Genomic DNA, 19,616 nt, shown 5'->3' with positions numbered 1-19,616 from the left:
ATCTAGCGTCATCTACCAACTGTCATTTTGTCGTATTCTCAGGGGTTCATTCCATAGAAAATTTATTTTTTTCTAAAAAAATCAGACATCATATGACAACATACCACCAACTATAGCAGTTTTGATTAAACGGTCTGCATAATTATCAACAAGCTGGTTGTGTTTGAGCCAATGTTCTAATCAATTGCTAAACATTCCAAAAGTCCATCTGGATGAGATGGTAGGAAAATAAACAATAACTGGGTTATATTGTTCGATTATTCACTAATACAGTAGCTCCTCCCCCACATATTTTTAGGAGGGATGGTTCCCCCTTATTTTCTATGCAAAACCCCATAATGAATATTGAATATTGATTATGAGTGCAATTTTAACCATCCGAAGGCGTAGATTTCTAAAATTTGTTAACACAATTATTATTATTAGGTGAATTAACCAATGCCGGCGTTGTAATGACCTTGATTACACGAACTATTGTTTAAACTTCTTTTGTACAGGAATCATTAATCCTACAACATTGTAGAAATGTAATTCTTATTATATCTTCTCACGTAAACTTTGTAGGTTACACTATAGTGTGAGTAATAAGGAAGAAGGAAACCCCGGTTTACTCGACAAGGAGCTATTTTTAATCCTCTGAAAAAATTATATTAAAGTAAGAGTGCATTTTCCAGGTCTATATTCCTTTAAATGTTGTCGTCCCTGGGATCTATGTGACCAAGTCAAGAAATAAGCCTTACATTAACGGCATTTGTTAACACGCATCCTTTTTTTTAAACGTTAAGTTCTTCACCGTAGTCAAACCTTTTGAAGATAGTCCGATACTGATTTTTAGTGACTAAACTAGAGTGCTGGCCAACTAAAGGTTCATACTTTTTACATCAGTTCCATGGTGAGGCTGAGGTAATAATATAATGTCTCTTCCACCAAGTTCATCGATCTCAAAACTCCGTAAACCAATTACTAGTAATTCCAATGTAACTGAAGTTATTTACTGAGTGTCATGGTCGGTGCGAGTTTGTTTTAAGTCAAAGTTACCATGAGACAATGTCTGAACACTTATACTTGCCGAAAAAGGTAAGAGGGTGGCACGTTTGGAAATTATATAGGCTTGTTGCATTGTTTTGTCATTTTCTTCCTTCAGTTGGTAACATTGTTTCACTTTTGCACTGACTAAACCAAGCACGGCCTTCTGCGACTGCATTTGCCTTAAATAGGCCTACATATTTGTGATAGGGTTAGATTCAGTTATCTTAAACAACCTACTTATATCCTTGATCTTCTTCCCACCTACACCCCTCTTGCTTTTCTTCGTTCGGCTGATCAAAACCTACTACTTGTTTCTAGAATTAACACCAAATCTTATGGACAAAGGTCTTTTATGTTCTCTGCTGCTTCTCTTTGGAATTCTCTCCCTCGTCATTTTACTCATTCAACTTCTATTGCTATTTAATTTTTAAAAAAGAACTTAAAACGCATCTTTTTAACATCCAATATAAGCGCCTTTGATTTTTACTTCGGTTTAGTTGATTCTGGCGCTATACAAATACCTAAATTATTATTATTATTATTATTATTATTAGTGGTGTTATTATTATTATTATTATTATTGTTATTAGTGTTATTATTATTATTATTATTATTATTTCTTAATTTAAGATACAAACAACATAATAATGAAAAGGATTGGTTTGGCTTTTTACATAATTAGGTTGGTGATGATGCTAGATCACCATTCCATTTGAGATATTACAAAATACCCAATAGGTCCAGAACTATTATTTTTAATAACCCCTAAAGTATTTTGTGTTTCTAGAACGGTCGTTCTTCCAAAGTTTATCTATATATCACCTTAATCCAACCTAATTTAGACTTTTGTTCTGTTATTTACAATTCAATCTCCAAAACCCAAGCCTCACGTTTTGACCGACTCTATTCTAGATTTTTGCGCTACATCAGCCACAACCACAATCAGAATAATCTTTTTAAATGTAACAATCTTTATAATTGTGATGATAAAAAAATATATCCCATATCTCCCCCTTCATTACGTAGATGTCACAATGATCTTATTTTTCTTTTTAAATGTCTTCATTCTATTTTTGACTGCAACTTTATCTCCTATTTCGGTATTCGTGTTCCCGCCCGTAATTTAAGAAACAATAGTATCCTTTGTGTTCCCTTTTGTAGAGTCAATGTTCTCAAAAGTGGTTACATCAGTAGATTAAGTTTATATTATAATAGTTTAGTCCAGGCCCATCCCCATATTGACATTTTTAATTCCAATCTTTATCTGTTTCGTCGTAATTTAAGTGTTTCTGAGTTGTTGTAATTGTTTTGTATCTGTTAAACCAAGCTGTAAGTGGCGGATTTGTTTCTGCTGTTGTTTCTGGTTTTAAAAATAAAATAAATAAAATAAAATAAAATAAAATGACTATATCGCAATATGCCTTTGGGTTAATTCGAGAAAAATTATTTTGTTGGGAACCCTTAAAACTTGTTCAAAGTTCACTGTAATAGATTCGATTCGATTTCCTGTGCTTTTTTTAAATATGACATCCAGAGCTAAAGCCAATTGAAACTAATTTCTTCTGTGTAAGGATTAATTGGGTCGTCGTGAATCTTTCTCTTTTGGATAGTATTTTATGGGTTCAAAATAAAAGCCAAAAGCGTGTCAGTTGTTCGTAATTAGACCAACATTCACATTGAGACTCTGAATAGACATACTGTACCTGTTTATGTAGCCCAGTATTAACACAATACACATGATTTTGAACAGTGCATATAGTATTACATGTATACCATTATACCGTAAAAATCCAAAATGGCTGCTTTCCCCATACCAAATTTGGGCAACCCTTCCATTTTATGTTTTTTGATACAATAGGCATAACTGTGCCAAGTTTTAGAAGGTTCTAATTTGAAGGATTTGCCTCAAATAAGCACCTTGACATTTAGGTTGAAAACATAGCTGCTGGACTTTTCTCTCTTGGCATGAAGAAAGGTGACAGACTTGCCATTTGGACAGACGTCCACATGGAATTTCCACTTTGCGTAGCCGCTGCAAGATCTATTGGCCTTATTTCTGTAAGAATTTACGACTTACTTATTTCATCATCATCACCTATTATTGACAAAACAATATCTGTCCATCAAATCAATGTTAAATATTTTAGATAGAAGATATTTGAAATAAAATGAATGGATGCATATGAGGCTTCTTTGGTATAGCACTAAAAATATTCTATATTTGTTGATAGGTTCGACTTCGTGCAACCTTTACTAACAGTAGCGTACAAGACATCTTACACCGCGTAAGTAGGCCTATTTGTCATCATGTGTAATTTATTTTGAAATTATATATCACAATTCCTAGTTAAATAGCAATTGTAGTTAATTTCGCTGTACCATTCGTATCACATTATGTGGTATGTTGATTTGACTAAACGAAATGTATTGCCTTTACATTGAAAAGATTATTTTACTGTTTTACACAGACTGATTCTAAAGTAATTGTGATAGGGAGAAATTCAAGTGACTTAGTCAGTAGGTTGGAAGAGATCAAGGAATGTTCCGACAATACAATAAGGTAAATACAGCATATATCATATATTTTATGTTTCAAAGCATTGTACCATTGTAGATTAATGAACATAATAATTATTAATTTTAAAAAAGTTAAATATCATTCATTATAATTATGTGATACGGTAATGTTTCAAATTATATACTCAGACTTCCAAGTATTATCATTGGCGTGGGAGACAACAAAAGGTACTGGTATAGTAAATCCAATTTTGTTTTATATATAACATTTTTTATTCCTTTCTATAAATTGAATGTTCTATTTTTATTCCTCATGCCATCTTTATTGCCTTATTACATTTAGATTATTTTCCTTTCATTTATAAAAAAAATTACTATATAAAAAATTAAATTTTGTAGGCCTATCTTTGACATTGTTTAATCATAATTCTTTTCGTTGTTAACAGTGCATATTCGTTCGATGAGATTGAGAAAATCGGATTTGAACCTAAATTCAAAGAAATGTTCAGCCAAAGAAAAAATGAAGTTAACCCGGATGATGATTGTGATATATTTAGTACATCGGTAAGACATGCTACTGATGTAACTCGCTTATTAGGCTTAACACCATGGTTAGCATTATTAAAACTATTTGCAAATTATTTGCAATGATAATTTGTATACCATTGGAAGTATAGGACACAATTTAGTAGAATTAGACAGTAAATGCACATTAATGTCGCTGAACATTGTATTACATTCTATTTTAAACAGGGTTCCACAGGACCCCCTAAGCTCGTGGTCCATACACATTTCAGTGCTATCAATGGATGTAAAGCGTTGATATCCTACATTGACCAAACGAAGGACAAACCAGTAAGTGTTGACTTAATTATTTATGGCCTGAGTGTATCAGAGATGCTTCCAAATTCTAACAGTAATACTGGTTTTAAGTACCGGTACTGTAGAAATAATAGTAGTCACTACTTTTTGTTATTATCGCAGAATCGCAGATATTTGGGCCGCAATTCTACACACGTTAGCGGAGAGGTATCCTTGGTAATGCCACCTCTCGTGGTCGGTATAACTGCAGTACTTGCGTCACCAACTTATACCATTCAGTCTACTTTAGAAACAATTCAAAATGAACGGTAAGAATGTTATTATTGTTCTGCCTACTTGATAAACATAATAAACGTCGACATAATAAATGTGAAAGCCTAATAACGGTGAGAATATCTCACTTTTTCGATGACGTTCATTGTTTTAATGTAAATTGAAAAAAATGACCCTTTGGTTTACTAAGGTCTACTCATTCATTCATTCAAATGTTATTATCCCCAACTTAAGCAACTGTACAACATACATAAGATATAATAAGAAATTTAACATTACAAGAACGATATAAGAAGACAGTAGGCCTACCTGTATCTCAAAATTTACATTATAATTATATAATAATTACTGTTAAACATTTCAAATTGCTGATTATTAAGCCTACACTGTACACATTCAACCTTAACATGTTATTATTATAAGGCAGAGAAGAATGATTTGCCATGTCTCTATTTGTTTTGATTTTTAAATCAATACGTTTACTATTATATTCTTTACCATAGGTGCACTGATCTACTCTTTCTGATTAACGACTTTTACCATTTTGTGAACTACCAAGAAATTGGCAAATACGACTTAAGCTCGCTCACTGTGTGTTAGTATCATTCATATATATATATATATATATATATATATATATATATATATATATATATATATATATATATATATATATATATATATATATATATATATATAGGGTCGTTATCCGATCGAGTTAAAGAACAATACCATGAAAGCCTCAGTGGTCTAATGGTTAGGGCAACTGCATATCAAGCAGACGGTCCGAGTTCGAGTCTCGGTTGGGGCGACTTTTTCTCATTCTCACAGATTTCCTCATCTTTATCGTTTCAAAAATTAATTAAATAATTTTCAGTGTATCACCGGGTGGTTTGGAATTTATTTCTATGCTTGTTGTGTTTATATATATATATAAATAGTTTGTATTTAATTACTTTCGTAAAATTTAAAGTAATACTTCTCTGCAAATAAACAATGTGGAATAAAAGGGAAACGGAGGCGATTTAACAACATTGATATTTTAGTTACAGCATTTCCACTGGAAAACATAACATGAAATATCCAGTATAATGTTTTATGCACGAAAAATACATAGACTATCCTCATTTTGATTGTTGTTTTGTTCTTATCAGGTAGTACTGGAGGATCGAGTATACCGGTAGATCTGATGGAGAACTTTGAAAGAAAATCTAACTGCCAAGTAATAGTAAGAAATTGTACATTCACCTGCAAATATTCTTTACTGAAATTAAGATGTGTCGTCAGGTATCGCGCAACAATGACATGTCGATCTAAATAATCTATAGGCCTATATGTAATATGTTTTTTTTTTGTAGATGACATATGGATCGACAGAGGCAATGTTCTTAACAACTTCGATACCATGGGATTCGTTGAAGTTCCGCCATTTGCCGAGCAACCCGTTTGCAAATGTTGAAGTAATTTAGACCTTTTATATTAATTGTTATATAGGCTGTAATTAATGCATCTCTATATCTCTAGATTTATACTAAATGTGAACCGATTAGTAAATATCTTTATTGTAGATCAAAGTTGTTAATGATGAGGGTATATGTGTACCACTTGGCAATGTGGGTGAGGTGTGGTGTCGTTCTGCTGGTATGTTCAAGGAATATTTAGATGACGAGAAACGTACGAAAGAGGCTTTGGCACCACGTGGATGGTTTAAAACAGGGTATTATTACGTTTACTATTATATTTTGGGTGGGGTGGGTATAATGTTGTGATTGAGACTACTTATTTTTCGTGTTGCAATTACGGTATTTGTTTGTCATTATAATTATATAAATAAATTATTACTACTATAACTGGTGTGTTTGATAAATCTGGTAATTTTGGGGTAGAAAAACGGTATTACGTATAATTATTTCAACTTGTTAGTTTCTGTAACATTTAATTAGTACACAGTAATTATGTAGCACGTTTGAAAGAGGGAAGGACATTTTGAACATAATGGACAATTTGTTATTTAGTCCAGGTTGGTGAGAGGTGTAACCTAATTAGTTGCACTAGTAGATGAAGAGAAGTGACGTTCAAGACGTGTCCATAACTATAGTCCCCAGTTTTTGTTAAAAAATGTCCATTGTTAAACATTCAGTAATCTAATATTACTATACAGTATCCAAATTGAATAAATATGTATGTGTATAGGAATTGATAAATAAAGGCGAGGCTAAGGTGTTCCCAGCTCCAATGGAAAATATTCTTTCACAACATCTTTCAATAAACCAAGTTCAGGTGAGATATTTGTAGTTATTTTTATTATATTATTTTTATTATTATTACAAATGACATATATTTAACAACAAATCGTACTTATACTTGTTATCTATATGATATTTTTGTGAATTGTACTAGTAATCAGAAATTGAAATTTTAATACTGACATTTAATACAGTCTTAAAGATTTTTTACCTGGTTGTGGAATGAATAATGTTGATTTGATTTTTTCGGCTGACGGCGACACTCTGTGACGACATTTTAAGTTCTAAAAAACATTGAAATTGGCAAAACTATCCAGTGTATGTGTTGTCCACAGGTAATTGGAGTGCCAGATGAACATCTTGGAATGGAGGTTTGCATATGTATAAGGTTTGTTTTCGACGAGACGTATCAGATTCTTTCGTTTTGTTAAAAAATGCTTACCACCCACCCGAAATGTGTATATGTTTTTCCAGCTATTACACCCCGGCACAAATTTGTATTAGTTTATTAATATAACTATTGAATGACTGATGCTGCACCTACATACACGTGTATTTAGGTACAGTATCACACAATGTAAACACGTTTAATATTATTATTACAGACCAGAAAATAACTATTGATGGAGAGCAGATTGTTGCCTATTTAAATGGAAAGGTTAGTAACAGTAGTTCCAAGAAACTTTTTCCTGGTATTAATGTGTTTTCCAAATTTTTAGCAACACAACTTAAAGTGGAAAGGTTAGTAATATTAGTTTCAAGAAACCTTTTCCTGGTATTGATGTGTTTTCCAAATTTTAAGCAACACAACTTAAAGTTCTGCCGACGCTTTATGATTTATTTTATACAGCGCAAAATGCAGAGCGCCTCTATAAGCGCCGAACAATCTATAGAAAACGAAAAAAGGAAATTAATTACGGTAATGTTTAAGGTGCAAATTTTGTTTGTTTTCAGGTTCGAGACGCAAACTTACCTGGTTATGTTCTAATAGTCGATCATTTTACGACAACTGATGTTAGAAAGGTAGGCTTACTAACATTCATCATCCAATATTATTGCGATGAGAATATGAATAATTATGTACAATGTCAGTAACTGTGTAATGTATGCGGGTTTTTTTTTCAGATTGACCGCAAAGCTCTTACAAAGCAAGTGGAATACAGAATTAAAAATATTTTGAAAGTAAAGGCATTTAAATTGATAACATCAGTTTAGAAGAAAAATCTATATTATATATTGCACTTAAATCATGTATTAGGCTACTTGTTTTAGAAAAAAGTTAAATTTAAGTATATCTACAAATGAATATTGAGATTTAATGTTCAATTAATTTCAATGTAAATGTTTTTATATATATTTAAAAATGACCATAAATGTACTTACTAACTTAAGGATATTATTATTATTATTGTTATTCTATTATACCATTTTGACATGCTAGTTCTTATCTCAGGTGGAATCGTAAATGTCGGTCTTTTAAAAAGAAATTTCTACATTTGAATATTAATTAGTCAGAATGAATTAGTAAATATGGTAAATTAACTAATTATATATCAAACTAAATAGGCCTAACCTTTAATATTGTGCACAATAACAATGTGCTGTATAATAACCAATAAAGTTGATAATGATTTGCTTAACTGTTGTTTTAGTTGTCTTCTACCTTGTTCTTTAAAGTGACATCACATGAAAAAGTCTGAATACATTTTCAATTCTTTTTTTTGTCTGTATAGACCTACTTTATCCATATAATTATGAAAGCGCTCCCAGTTTAACGCCATGTATATGCAGTTCACAGATAATTCGCACGTCATTACGATGACATGTTACGACGAGTGTACCTGAATCAAAAATCGTATTATAACGTTATACATGCATTACGTAATCACAAATAAAACGAAGAGTAGCACAGCGCCATCACATAAATAGACCACGCATACCATACTTTAGATACTGTACAATTATTTCATGTTTGGAAAATAAAATGCTACTAAAAAGAAAACGGTCCTTCTCTGGTCCAAATTGGAAACATCAGAGCTTAGAAAAATGTAATTTCTTTGAATGCTCAATCAATGGAAATCTAACTTTAGGCCGATTAACATGAAATGGTGTCATATAGGACCTAATGATTCTGTTCTCATGGAAGTATTTTGGGTTGCCGTCCTTGTTTGAGTAGGCCTACCCCGAATTATCCATCCCAAAGTACAATATAGGCCTAAACATGGTATAAGGCCTAAGTTTCCCTATACTCTTCACCAGAAAACCGCCAGGACTTTTGTTTGCACTATAGTATAAGGCAAGGCCACGTTTAGCCTATTTGAATATTAGCAAACACCGATTTCTTTCCACATGTTTTATGAAAATGAAATGCATTTATTTAGCCTGGTTTGCTATATGCGTTATCTGAAAATGTATTTAAACACTTTGGAGATAAAGCTGCATAAGTAGGCGCGGTGATTGCTTTAGAGAAACACAATTGACCATGAATATCATACTTTGTATCTTATTAAATCTTGACGACCACCAAAGTGTATTCAAAAGACCGCCATCGGGGATAGCAGATTATAAATCATGTTAGAAGCCATGTCAGTATGCAACCAATGCAGTGCATGATATTTTCATCGAAGACGTTATGTTAATGTTAGATGTTGATTAGCAAAAATCCGACTTCATTTTCTACGGATGAATCTGGCACTTAACTGTATATTAGCACTAAGTATATTATACTGTTGAATCGGTTGAAAATGGCTGAAACTAGAAAACCAACACGACCGACGTCTATAATCAAGAAGGTAAGAAATATGAATGTATATTGTTATTATTATATTATTTATAGACGTTGTATTAGATCAAGATGGGCAGGATCCGGTCGTTTATGTGAAAATGTTACAGTGTGACAGCATCACGCATTTTCGTATTGAATTAAGAAAAATATTAATTGTATCATTGAATGCGGACGTATTCGTTAAGAAGACGGTTTAATCAGGATTTCATTTAATTATTATCTAATTGCACTAGAGAATACATCTCTATGCAGCTTTGATCACGTTTAATTTTTTCTCTGAAATAATACTTAAGATACGACCGGTACAGACAGCATACATCCACTCATAGATCAATATTTATATGCCGATCATTATTATATTATTCATGTCTTTGTTGTTACAATTTATAATCAAAGTTGGGAGCATGTCATCATTGTTGATATCTGAAGTCCTATCATTTTCAACATCGTCATGTAGCCTTTAGCCTAACGTCATGATCATGATCATCATTTGGCATATGGCGGTTTTGTAAGCATGAAACTTTTTTGACCAATGGACGTTTCTGAATTCCGTGGGTGTATGATGACCCATTGTGCCATACGTTGTCTTAATTGATCTGTAAATGTATTAATACTAACACACACCGTACGTCATAAAAATGTATCATAATGTTTTGAGGTAGAGAATTACGCCCCCTCCTAAATCAGACATGATACATGATGTTGTCAATACATTTGGTAAGAAATGAGAGTAAGGAATAATTTCTTAATATTATTATCCTTGTTATTGTGGAAGTAGAAGAACAAAAGGATAAAAGATAGAACAATGTACTACCCGGTTAAGAAAAGCCACAAAAGGACACACGGAAAAAAACCATTGTACACCAATCAGCTGTTCTGATACTGTGTAAAAAAATTCACAACACAAACTGTGGGATAATCCAATTTTAGATTGGGGGTAAGCGTAACACAATACCTTGTTTACGAATTGACCTGTGTTTTCATTACTCAATAACATATCTTGAATAAAATAGATATCGTAAAACTATAATAATTGATGTCTTGTTTTTATTGTGAACATTTAAATTGAATAGACGCAGTACAAAACTGTATTTTGTTTGTATATAATGGACGATTCCGCAATAACTGTTGTGAGCTAGCGAAGTGTGTTTTAACGTGCTCGAGTTTCTCGAATTGTGTGTGTGTGTGCGCTGATGATATCACGGAGGTCCAAAACAATCATTTTTGATGAGGTGAATAATACATAATAAAATAGAGGTATGAGACTAAGCTAATTATAATAAATGTTACGATGGTTATTTTGTCAGAAATATAGCTTTAATTAACTGTTGTTTATTTTTATAAAAAAGAATTAATTGACAGGTAATTTGGCAGATTTAGCTAGGCCTAGCGAATTGGTAAATGTCTGAAGATGAGACCAAGAATTCACGACTTGCTGTTCGCTCTCTCCAGCGTCGGATGAAAGCAAGGTAAACTTCCTCGTGAAACAAAAGACGCAGAATAGGCCTAGGATAATTTGTATATGATGACGTTAGGGAGTTCATTTCAAATTCATACTTGTTTTTTATAGTGTTAAGCATTGATTTATTTATATATTTTATAACTAATAACAACCAGTCATTCTATCTACCTACATAAATCGGTAGCCGATCACTCCGGCCGCCGTATCAGTTTAGCGCGATGTTATGCACTCCGGCCGCTATATATTCAATTCAACTTCCTGTGCAAAGGGGCCGTTAGTATGGAGCGCCCATATCTACGTTTTCTATACTGTTCAGTGTTATAACAAATTCTTGGTGAATTTAAATGGAACTAGTTGAATATTTATTAGCAACAATTTTACTTTTTTCATTAACAATAACATTCAAAGAAGTTGGAACTGCTTTTTCTTTCAAACTAAACTTAACTTAATTAAATTCAATAATAAAATAATAATCAAATACCCGTCTAATTAATGCTTGAATAACAATATTTAATTTCTTTCTATGTACATTTATTTTTATAGCTTTACATTTAATTTTAATTTATTTCAAATAATCAATTATTATTGATGTTTGTTATAGTTAATAACAATATTTACAATATTATTATTAATAAATTTATTTCAAATAATCAAATATCCGTCTAATTAATGTTACCTGGAATTGTATCAAGAATTAATATATCATTTTTGTACAGTCCAATTTACAATGATTTTATATTTTAATTTATATATGATAAAAATAATATGACATATAGGGTACATTGCAATAAATTACATTATTTAATCACATTACAATTAATATACTACCCTATTACATTGGATAAAACACATAAATTATTTTGTTTTAGCATTAGACCTAATTTAGAACACTTGCAATGTGGTTGTGATCCTGAAAGAGAAAAAATATACTGTATGATTACAAATGTTTATTTTGATTCTTTACAAAAAACGTGTCTCGGTTGTAAAAGACTCATTGGGCGCTCCATAGCTGCGGCCGGATTGAAGCGCGGCCGGAGTGAAGCGCGGCCGGAGTGATCTGTATTCCATAAATCTACCCTTGGTGGTATCGTCTGGTGGGGGCTTATGATATAAAATAATGTCAATTAGATTTTATTAACATGCTTTCTTTTTCTTTCTTTCAAGAACATCAACAACAAACAACATCTCTTATTACACATAGAGAGTGGTCTTCAATTTCGGAATAATCCTAATCAGTTTTTTACATTAAAAATGTATGACCCCTAATAACATAACATATTTGTGAAAAATAAACTCTTCTACAATGGGATATAAAATTTAAGGTCAAATTAAGAAGAATCTTATTTACCACAGTAGGGTTTTGCATCATTTTTGCACTGAATACTGTAGATCGGATCGCGTAAATTTACATTGTTGTCAACATCCCTAGAACATTTAACTAAGTGTATACAATACATGATTTTATGCTACAGAAGCCATCTTGCAGAGATGACGTTGTAGCCAAAAGATTGACCTACAGTACTGTACATCATTGTATTGCTTTGATTGCCTAAAAAATCCATCGAAAAAAAACAAGTGTATAAAGCATATACTGTACTGTAGGCAAAAACTATCGCAGCGCACCCACATGCTCTACACACTATGTTTTTGCTTATCATCTTTTTCTGTTGGATTTTAGACTACAGTAGCTAGTATTATAAGTATGCCTAGGCATACTGTATGTACTGTACATGTTTCTTAATTTAAAGGTTAGGTACTCTATCTAAGCCTATCCTATACACTACTGTACATAGGCTAGCTTTACAGATTTTAGTAACTTAAGGGCAGAACCAGAAAGGTCTGTTTCATAACAATAATACTATCAACAAAATACTCTTGAATCAAGTGAATGTTTAATGATACAAAACTGATACACTGTAGCAGGATCTCATTGACAAACTTAAACTATCCAAATCTAATTGCCTGGTGCAATTTATTTATTCATTAATACACATTGTTTCCTGTTTTATATTTATGATTGATACAGAATTAATAAAAACCAAGGTTCTATAAGAAGGTATTATAAAGCTGTGAAGTTACAGTATTAAAAACTTAATTGGATATAAACTCCTATGGCCTGAATTAGGAAACAAAGCACAACTTACATTGTTCAATCCTGTTGTAATTCAAGGAAGAACAAATTTCATAAGGTCAATAATTGTGATACTTTATCCTTTGACATCTTTGATTCTGACATAAAATAATACATGTGCAGTAATGCATATTTACAATTAATCTTAAAAGTACATCAAATATACATGACTTTGCAGAGCTGCTTGGAGGTAGATTTAGTTTTTATCTATTAGTTAATCCAGATGACAGTGCCAAAAATACTTTTGCTCTTTTGTTGTCAACTTTAAAAACCAAAATCCTTTTTCATAATAATCGGCAAACCAGACTGTGCATTGAGGTGTATCAGTAAACACATTCTGTACAGTAGCTAGATAAATAGTGTACAGTACTGTACTGTAGTACTGTAGAAGACAGATTGATGTGTTTGATGGTTATACAGTAACTATTGGAAATACTACAGTACTCTAGACTCCACAAGGATTTTTAATAAACTGTTACATTATTCATTTTATTTAACCATGGTCAAGAAAAAGGTAATTGTTGTATTTAAAAAAAATTCTGCATTTCATATTCCATTTCAATAGTACAGTTTATTATATTCTTCATATTGACTCATTGTATACTGTACATACAGTACAATTTTGCATCTGCATGCACAGTACAATAATCTGAGTGATGAAAGTGACATCAAACGTCAATATCGATCTATTTGCATTAGAGCCAACTCTCTAAATAGAAAGTTTGGAAAATGTTCTACTAAGACTAAATGTTATCTATTTAAGAGTTACTGTGTCAGCATGTACTGTTAAACCTTATGGTTTAGATCAGTAGACATAGTAAGAGCACTCTGAGATCACTGAAAGTAATGCTTTACGTTTGCTGCTGAAGCAGCCTAGACATTGTAGTGCAAGCATGATGTTTGTCTTAAATGACGTCCCATCCTTTGATGAGTTCATTAGAAAATCTGTTTTTAGTTTTAAAAATCGTGTGAACGCAAGTAGTAATTTCTTGATCATGGCCATTACTCGCCACGTTCTTAATGTGTCAAGAATGCACATACAGTGAAATGCTTTGTTGCATTGACTTTATATATTTACATATCTTTGTTTTTGTTCTATGAGCTGTTAGATTAAGATTTTTTTTCTCTCTTTTGCTATGGATATAATATTATGTCACCGTGATATTCCGAAATAAAAAGATAAATGAATGAAAATGAATGAATAACTATGTAAAGTTCAGTACATTGAACTACAGTACTGTACTGTACTCACAAGGAGGATTTTTGTTAGTCGGTAATGATTAGAGAATTGTTTTCTTATTTGTTTTTTGGAAATTTCTGTTTACTGTTTCTTTTATAAAAGAATTTGCTAATCTGGACGTTTTTTGGTTTATCCTCCTCCATGAACAAATTATGTTTAAATTGTCAAAATCAGATTAAATCCACAGTATTGTCTTTTTCTTCCTGTCTAATACAGTTACTTATTATTTATACAGAATACTGAAATACCAATTGAGCAGTAGAAAAATAAGTAATGAATAAATAAACACAACACAACTATACTTAAAACATACATTAATGTATTGCACAATGGTACATACCTGTACTGATACTATTCAGCACTCACAAGAAATGAAATAAAAGAATGATGAAATACTGTGCAGTAAATACATGTTGAAATAACTTTTTAAAATGGATTTCAAGCTATTGTTATCACCTGATGATATTGATAATGACATCCTGTATTTTTTATATGTAATGTAATGTACAGTACTACAGTACTTTGTTCTTGAGAGTATTCTTAATACTTTTGTTGGATTTGTATACTACTGTAACCTTACAGTAGTTCAGTTTATTAAAAAGCAATTAAAATTAATGAATAAAATTACTTTGATCAGCAGAGGAATAAAGCATTGTATTAATGTACAGTACTATGCACCTTAACGGTTAGGCCTACTTACAGTATGTTCAAGTTGATTTATTTAAATAACCTTTAAATTGTTCAATACTGTGTTAGTGCTTAATCATCTAATATAAAGTATTCTTGAACCGGATCTAAAGGACATCCAACTTGATATCAGAATTAAAAATATACGTACAGTAATGTAGACTGTTATCTTGCAAACTGTTCAAATAAGTATTTAGTCTGTCTAGAGTGTGTTTTATCGTACAGTGTATAGTACTGTATATAGTTGATCAGGGCTGATGAAGGTTAGGGCAATGAAAACTTAAGTACTGTAAGTATCAAGTATTAAAGGCTGCTATACTCTCAGTTCTCAGAAGTCATTGTATATTGATTTCTGAAGTAATTCAGCACTGTAATGTTAATGATATCCTTGTCTCATTTTCTATTAGCTACAGTATTGTATTGTTGAACTTTATACTGTAGATATACATTTACAGTAGTATCATTTAGATTTCACCTGCTCTGTATGATGAAGAGTTTAACACTGTAAATTACCTTTTTTTTTCAGGATATGGAAGATCCAGGACCTGTAGTAGATCAAGGCAACCAGCAGGCCAGGCATTTTCAGAGTGACTTGGAAGGCGAAATTGCAGGTAAATTTTGATTTTTTGTTCTGAAACTTGGAGATCCTGGTGATAGTGGAACTACATAAACCTAATTAATGACAATGTTTACTTATACAGTAACACTGTACTGTTTTTCTGCTGTGTGGTGAGGGCGTTTGATGCAGTGTGTTGAACATTGGATTAGATCGTGAGTTTGAAACCAACTCTCGCTGCATTGTTTGTATCCTTTAGGCAAGATACTTAGAGTATGTTGGTCTGTCTCCACCCAGGTGTATAAATGGGTACCCGGTTGCAGATGGTTTGTATTTTATTTTTAGTAGCCCATCTCTCACAGCCCTGTGTCATCTCAATAGCCCATCTCTCACAGCCCTGTGTCATCTCAATAGCCCATCTCTCACAGCCCTGTGTCATCTCAATAGCCCATCTCTCACAGCCCTGTGTCATCTCAATAGCCTATCTCTCACAGCCCTGTGTCATCTCAATAGCCCATCTCTCACAGCCCTGTGTCATCTCAATAGCCCATCTCCCACAGCCCTGTGTCATCTCAATAGCCCATCTCTCACAGCCCTGTGTCATCTCAATAGCCCATCTCTCACAGCCCTGTGTCATCTAGAAATCAAGCATTATGCATTCAAAGTGAATGACTCGGGTGAAATGTACACTTGCTTGCTGTTAGAAAAAAACAAGAACTTTCTTTATTTTCAAAGTTCACATCTTTTGTAAATTTCTTTTGAAAAATCTCAAATTAATATTGCCTTTAATCAATGATGGTAAACATTTCCTTAAATAAATCTGTAATTTAAGTTTATGGAATAATTTCTCTGAGTTACTATAGGTTTGTCATTAATAGTATGTTATTGTTATTAAGGTTGCATCTTTTATTTAAATTCAATTGTCAACTTTGTGTGTTATCATAAAGTAATTCCGGTTTAATATTTTATTCAAATTGATAACTGAGCTAAACTAGTTGAATGAATAATTAATTCAAATAAATCCGTAAAATAATACACAGCCATGATGTTTGTTCTGTTTACTCTTTGATATATTGTGTTTGACTATCATTGATAAATAATCTGAAATACTACCTACTGTAGAGTACTAGCTTAATTGTCATAAGCATAATGTTTATTCATTTTCAAGGGTGGTGGTATAGATTTTTATATTATCTGATATTTTTTGAACAAGGTTAATAATAAGGCGTTATCATTGAAAATCTCTCAATCTATTAAGTGTACTGTAGATGACAAAGCAGTTTATTTTTGCTGAAAATATTCATTTTGTGTTTCTTGATGTATTTGAACTAACTGAATATCATCAGTACTGTATACTGTACCTAGAGTTTTATTATCCGTACTGTACAGATAAGTTTTTTTTTTATTTGATTAACAGTTAGTAATGTACAGTAGTATACAGGTACATATACTGTACCTACTGTATACTGTGTGTCTAATTATCAAATGCGGTTTTCAGTACTATATGTTGCAATTTAAATTATTTGAATTTGTTAATTATTTTCTTCAAAAAAATAATCCAAAACTTAAGTTTTCAACAGTAAATAATTTACTGTTATTTAGTGTATTGTAGACAATTATCACCTTTGATTGTCCTTCCATCCTTCCCATGTAATAGGGGTGTGGTAGGTGTTTTCTTGTGTTTCTGCTTTTTCAATACCGACTGGTGGTCACATGTACAGTATTATAAAGAAGAAAGAAATACTCTTGTGATTACTTTGGTTCTGTAGAGAATACTTACCCATCAGGACTCGAAATTCACCTTTTTTATATAGACTTGGGGGGCCCTACTGTATTTGTCAGTTTACACACTTTTTTTTCTCGATTAAAAACATTCTTTAATTTATACTGTATGTATTCCATATTGTGTTATTTTAGGACATCGTGCTGTGTTTGTTGGCGTTCACATACCTTTAAAATCTAAAAATAGACACAAACATAAGCACCGAAGTAAGAAGAAGAAAGGTAACGGAGATGTTGACCATGATGATGGCAATGGGATATCTATACAGATTGGAGGAGCAACTCCACCAACAACGAGGGCAACACCAGTAGGTGAGTCATAATATTAGGCATCGCGTCATGATAATTTTTAACTCTATGTTGAACCAGCCAAGTGGCACCCTGCCCACCACTTTCACCCAGGACACCTATGTACATGATACATTTAAATGTACTCGCAGAGGAAATTCGTCACACCAACTGAGCTATTTACCATGTTAGGTAGGAAATTATGTTAACCCATTCTGAACTTAGGCTTCATTAACCTACTAGCACTTTGCTATTCTCTGTGATTTCTAGCTAATTATAGAGGAAATAGATTAAGCATATTTATAGTAAAAGGTAGTGAATTATGTGGGCGGTCTATCACAGCTGACAATTAAGTAGAAATTAGATAAAGGTTCTAATTATGGAGTGCTTTCCATATGTTTTTATCTTGAATTTAGAAATGGAATTATCTTATCTGTATTTGTTATCACTAGTTAAAGCGTAAGGACATTTTATGGAAATTGGGTTCTTATAAACTGCACATGATATTGTGTACACTGGACCTCTAGTTTTAAGTCCTTATCTGGGAAAACTTCTACCATCAAATCTTTGATTTTCTACTACAGTATTTACCATTTTTTGTTAGTTTATACTTCGTATGTACAGTATACTTATTTAATGTGCCTGTGAGAATTCAAATTAAATATACTTACATTGAGGCCGATTATTATATCATGCTTTTTTATAGCATACTCTCAGAATCGAAATGTTTCTGTGTTCTTAGAATGTCGTAAAAATCTTTAGTGGATAGTAAAAATAACTCAATTCAATCACCTACCAGAAAACAAACATTTAATATTGATATAATCAAAAAGTATTGTTGATACAAACTGCAGCATACAATGAATTGGTAAAGCATTGATGATAGATAATACAGTCGATACTCTGAAGTTTATTTTAAAAATCGCATAATTATTAAGAAAAGTCTGACATTTTATGATACCAGTGATAATGTCTGACCAGTGTCTTCGGTTGTTAATACAGTACTTTTGAAAAATGAACTTCAAGGTTAATTAACAATTATTGTTTAGTTTTTTTTTGTGGGACTGATCAAATTCTCCCCTTCTGTTGTACAGTTCTGTATACTGTACAGGTATGAATGACATTCACTACTACAATATTGCTTACTTATTGCAAGGAGTTGTAAAATAAAATGAAACCATCCAGTTGAACAAGACTTTCCATCGCAATTTAACATATTTTTTGTTCCAACTTCGTTGCAGACACACATACTGTATTGGTGTCATCGTTAATGCCGATCGTCTCTATTTCATTTTCGTAATCGCTGAAATCACTCAAATCACTTACAGTAAATCAGAACCAACTAAATACTCATCTCTACTGTAAACTGCCATTGTACGCATGCGAGAAAAGCATCAAAACACCGCGACAACAACATGTGGAGCAGCAGCCAAAAGCTAGCTGAGGCGCGTCATTTCTGGTGACGCGGTGTGACTTTTGATATCCAACTACCAGCCTTGAGTTGGTTGAATTTCATGATTTACTGTTTTAATCCAATTTAGATAATTCATTTAATGACTGTTTTATAGAGTCGGCGGCGATCATACAGTACCTTCAAAGGAAGTTATTTCGTACTCTCTCCTTTTATTTTACAACTCCCTGCTTATTGTATGGCTGTGCACATTACGCTCTACAGTACTACAGTGTCTACAGTACATGCGCATGAACAATACTGCAGTATACAGTAAATTTTTTTGTCCAATTTTATTGCCGCAAGCAGAATTAAATTGAAGCATAATTATGGACTAATGTACAACAA

At 32.2% G+C, this 19,616-nt stretch overlaps 2 protein-coding genes and 1 long non-coding RNA gene across 4 annotated transcripts in view; 2 read left to right on the top strand and 1 right to left on the bottom strand.

Annotated features, from left to right (window-relative positions):
* The window catches only part of LOC140040484 (small ribosomal subunit protein eS26), a 375,295-nt gene that overhangs the window by 96,452 nt on the left and 259,227 nt on the right, over positions 1 to 19,616 (bottom strand). The gene's annotated exons all lie outside the window — the stretch shown is intronic.
* On the top strand, positions 7,521 to 8,068 carry LOC140039949 (uncharacterized). The gene is made up of 3 exons (XR_011842673.1): positions 7,521 to 7,545; positions 7,842 to 7,910; positions 8,013 to 8,068. It is a non-coding gene; the product is annotated as an uncharacterized lncRNA (long non-coding RNA).
* Positions 9,407 to 19,616, top strand: part of LOC140040477 (sodium-driven chloride bicarbonate exchanger-like) — a 42,298-nt gene continuing 32,088 nt past the window's right edge. Inside the window, exons 1-3 of one of the 2 annotated variants that reach the window (XM_072086455.1) lie at positions 9,407 to 9,679; positions 15,719 to 15,803; positions 17,666 to 17,842. In XM_072086455.1, coding sequence (XP_071942556.1) covers positions 9,632 to 9,679; positions 15,719 to 15,803; positions 17,666 to 17,842 — 310 coding nt within the window. In that variant the 5' untranslated portion in view covers positions 9,407 to 9,631. Of the gene's footprint in view, positions 9,680 to 10,859; positions 10,930 to 15,718; positions 15,804 to 17,665; positions 17,843 to 19,616 lie in introns of those variants that run through there. The other variant, XM_072086457.1, reaches the window with a different exon arrangement.

The sequence above is a fragment of the Antedon mediterranea genome, chromosome 2, assembly GCF_964355755.1.
Source record: "Antedon mediterranea chromosome 2, ecAntMedi1.1, whole genome shotgun sequence".
NCBI lineage: Eukaryota > Metazoa > Echinodermata > Crinoidea > Comatulida > Antedonidae > Antedon > Antedon mediterranea.
This window is presented reverse-complemented; position numbering and strand designations above follow the sequence as displayed.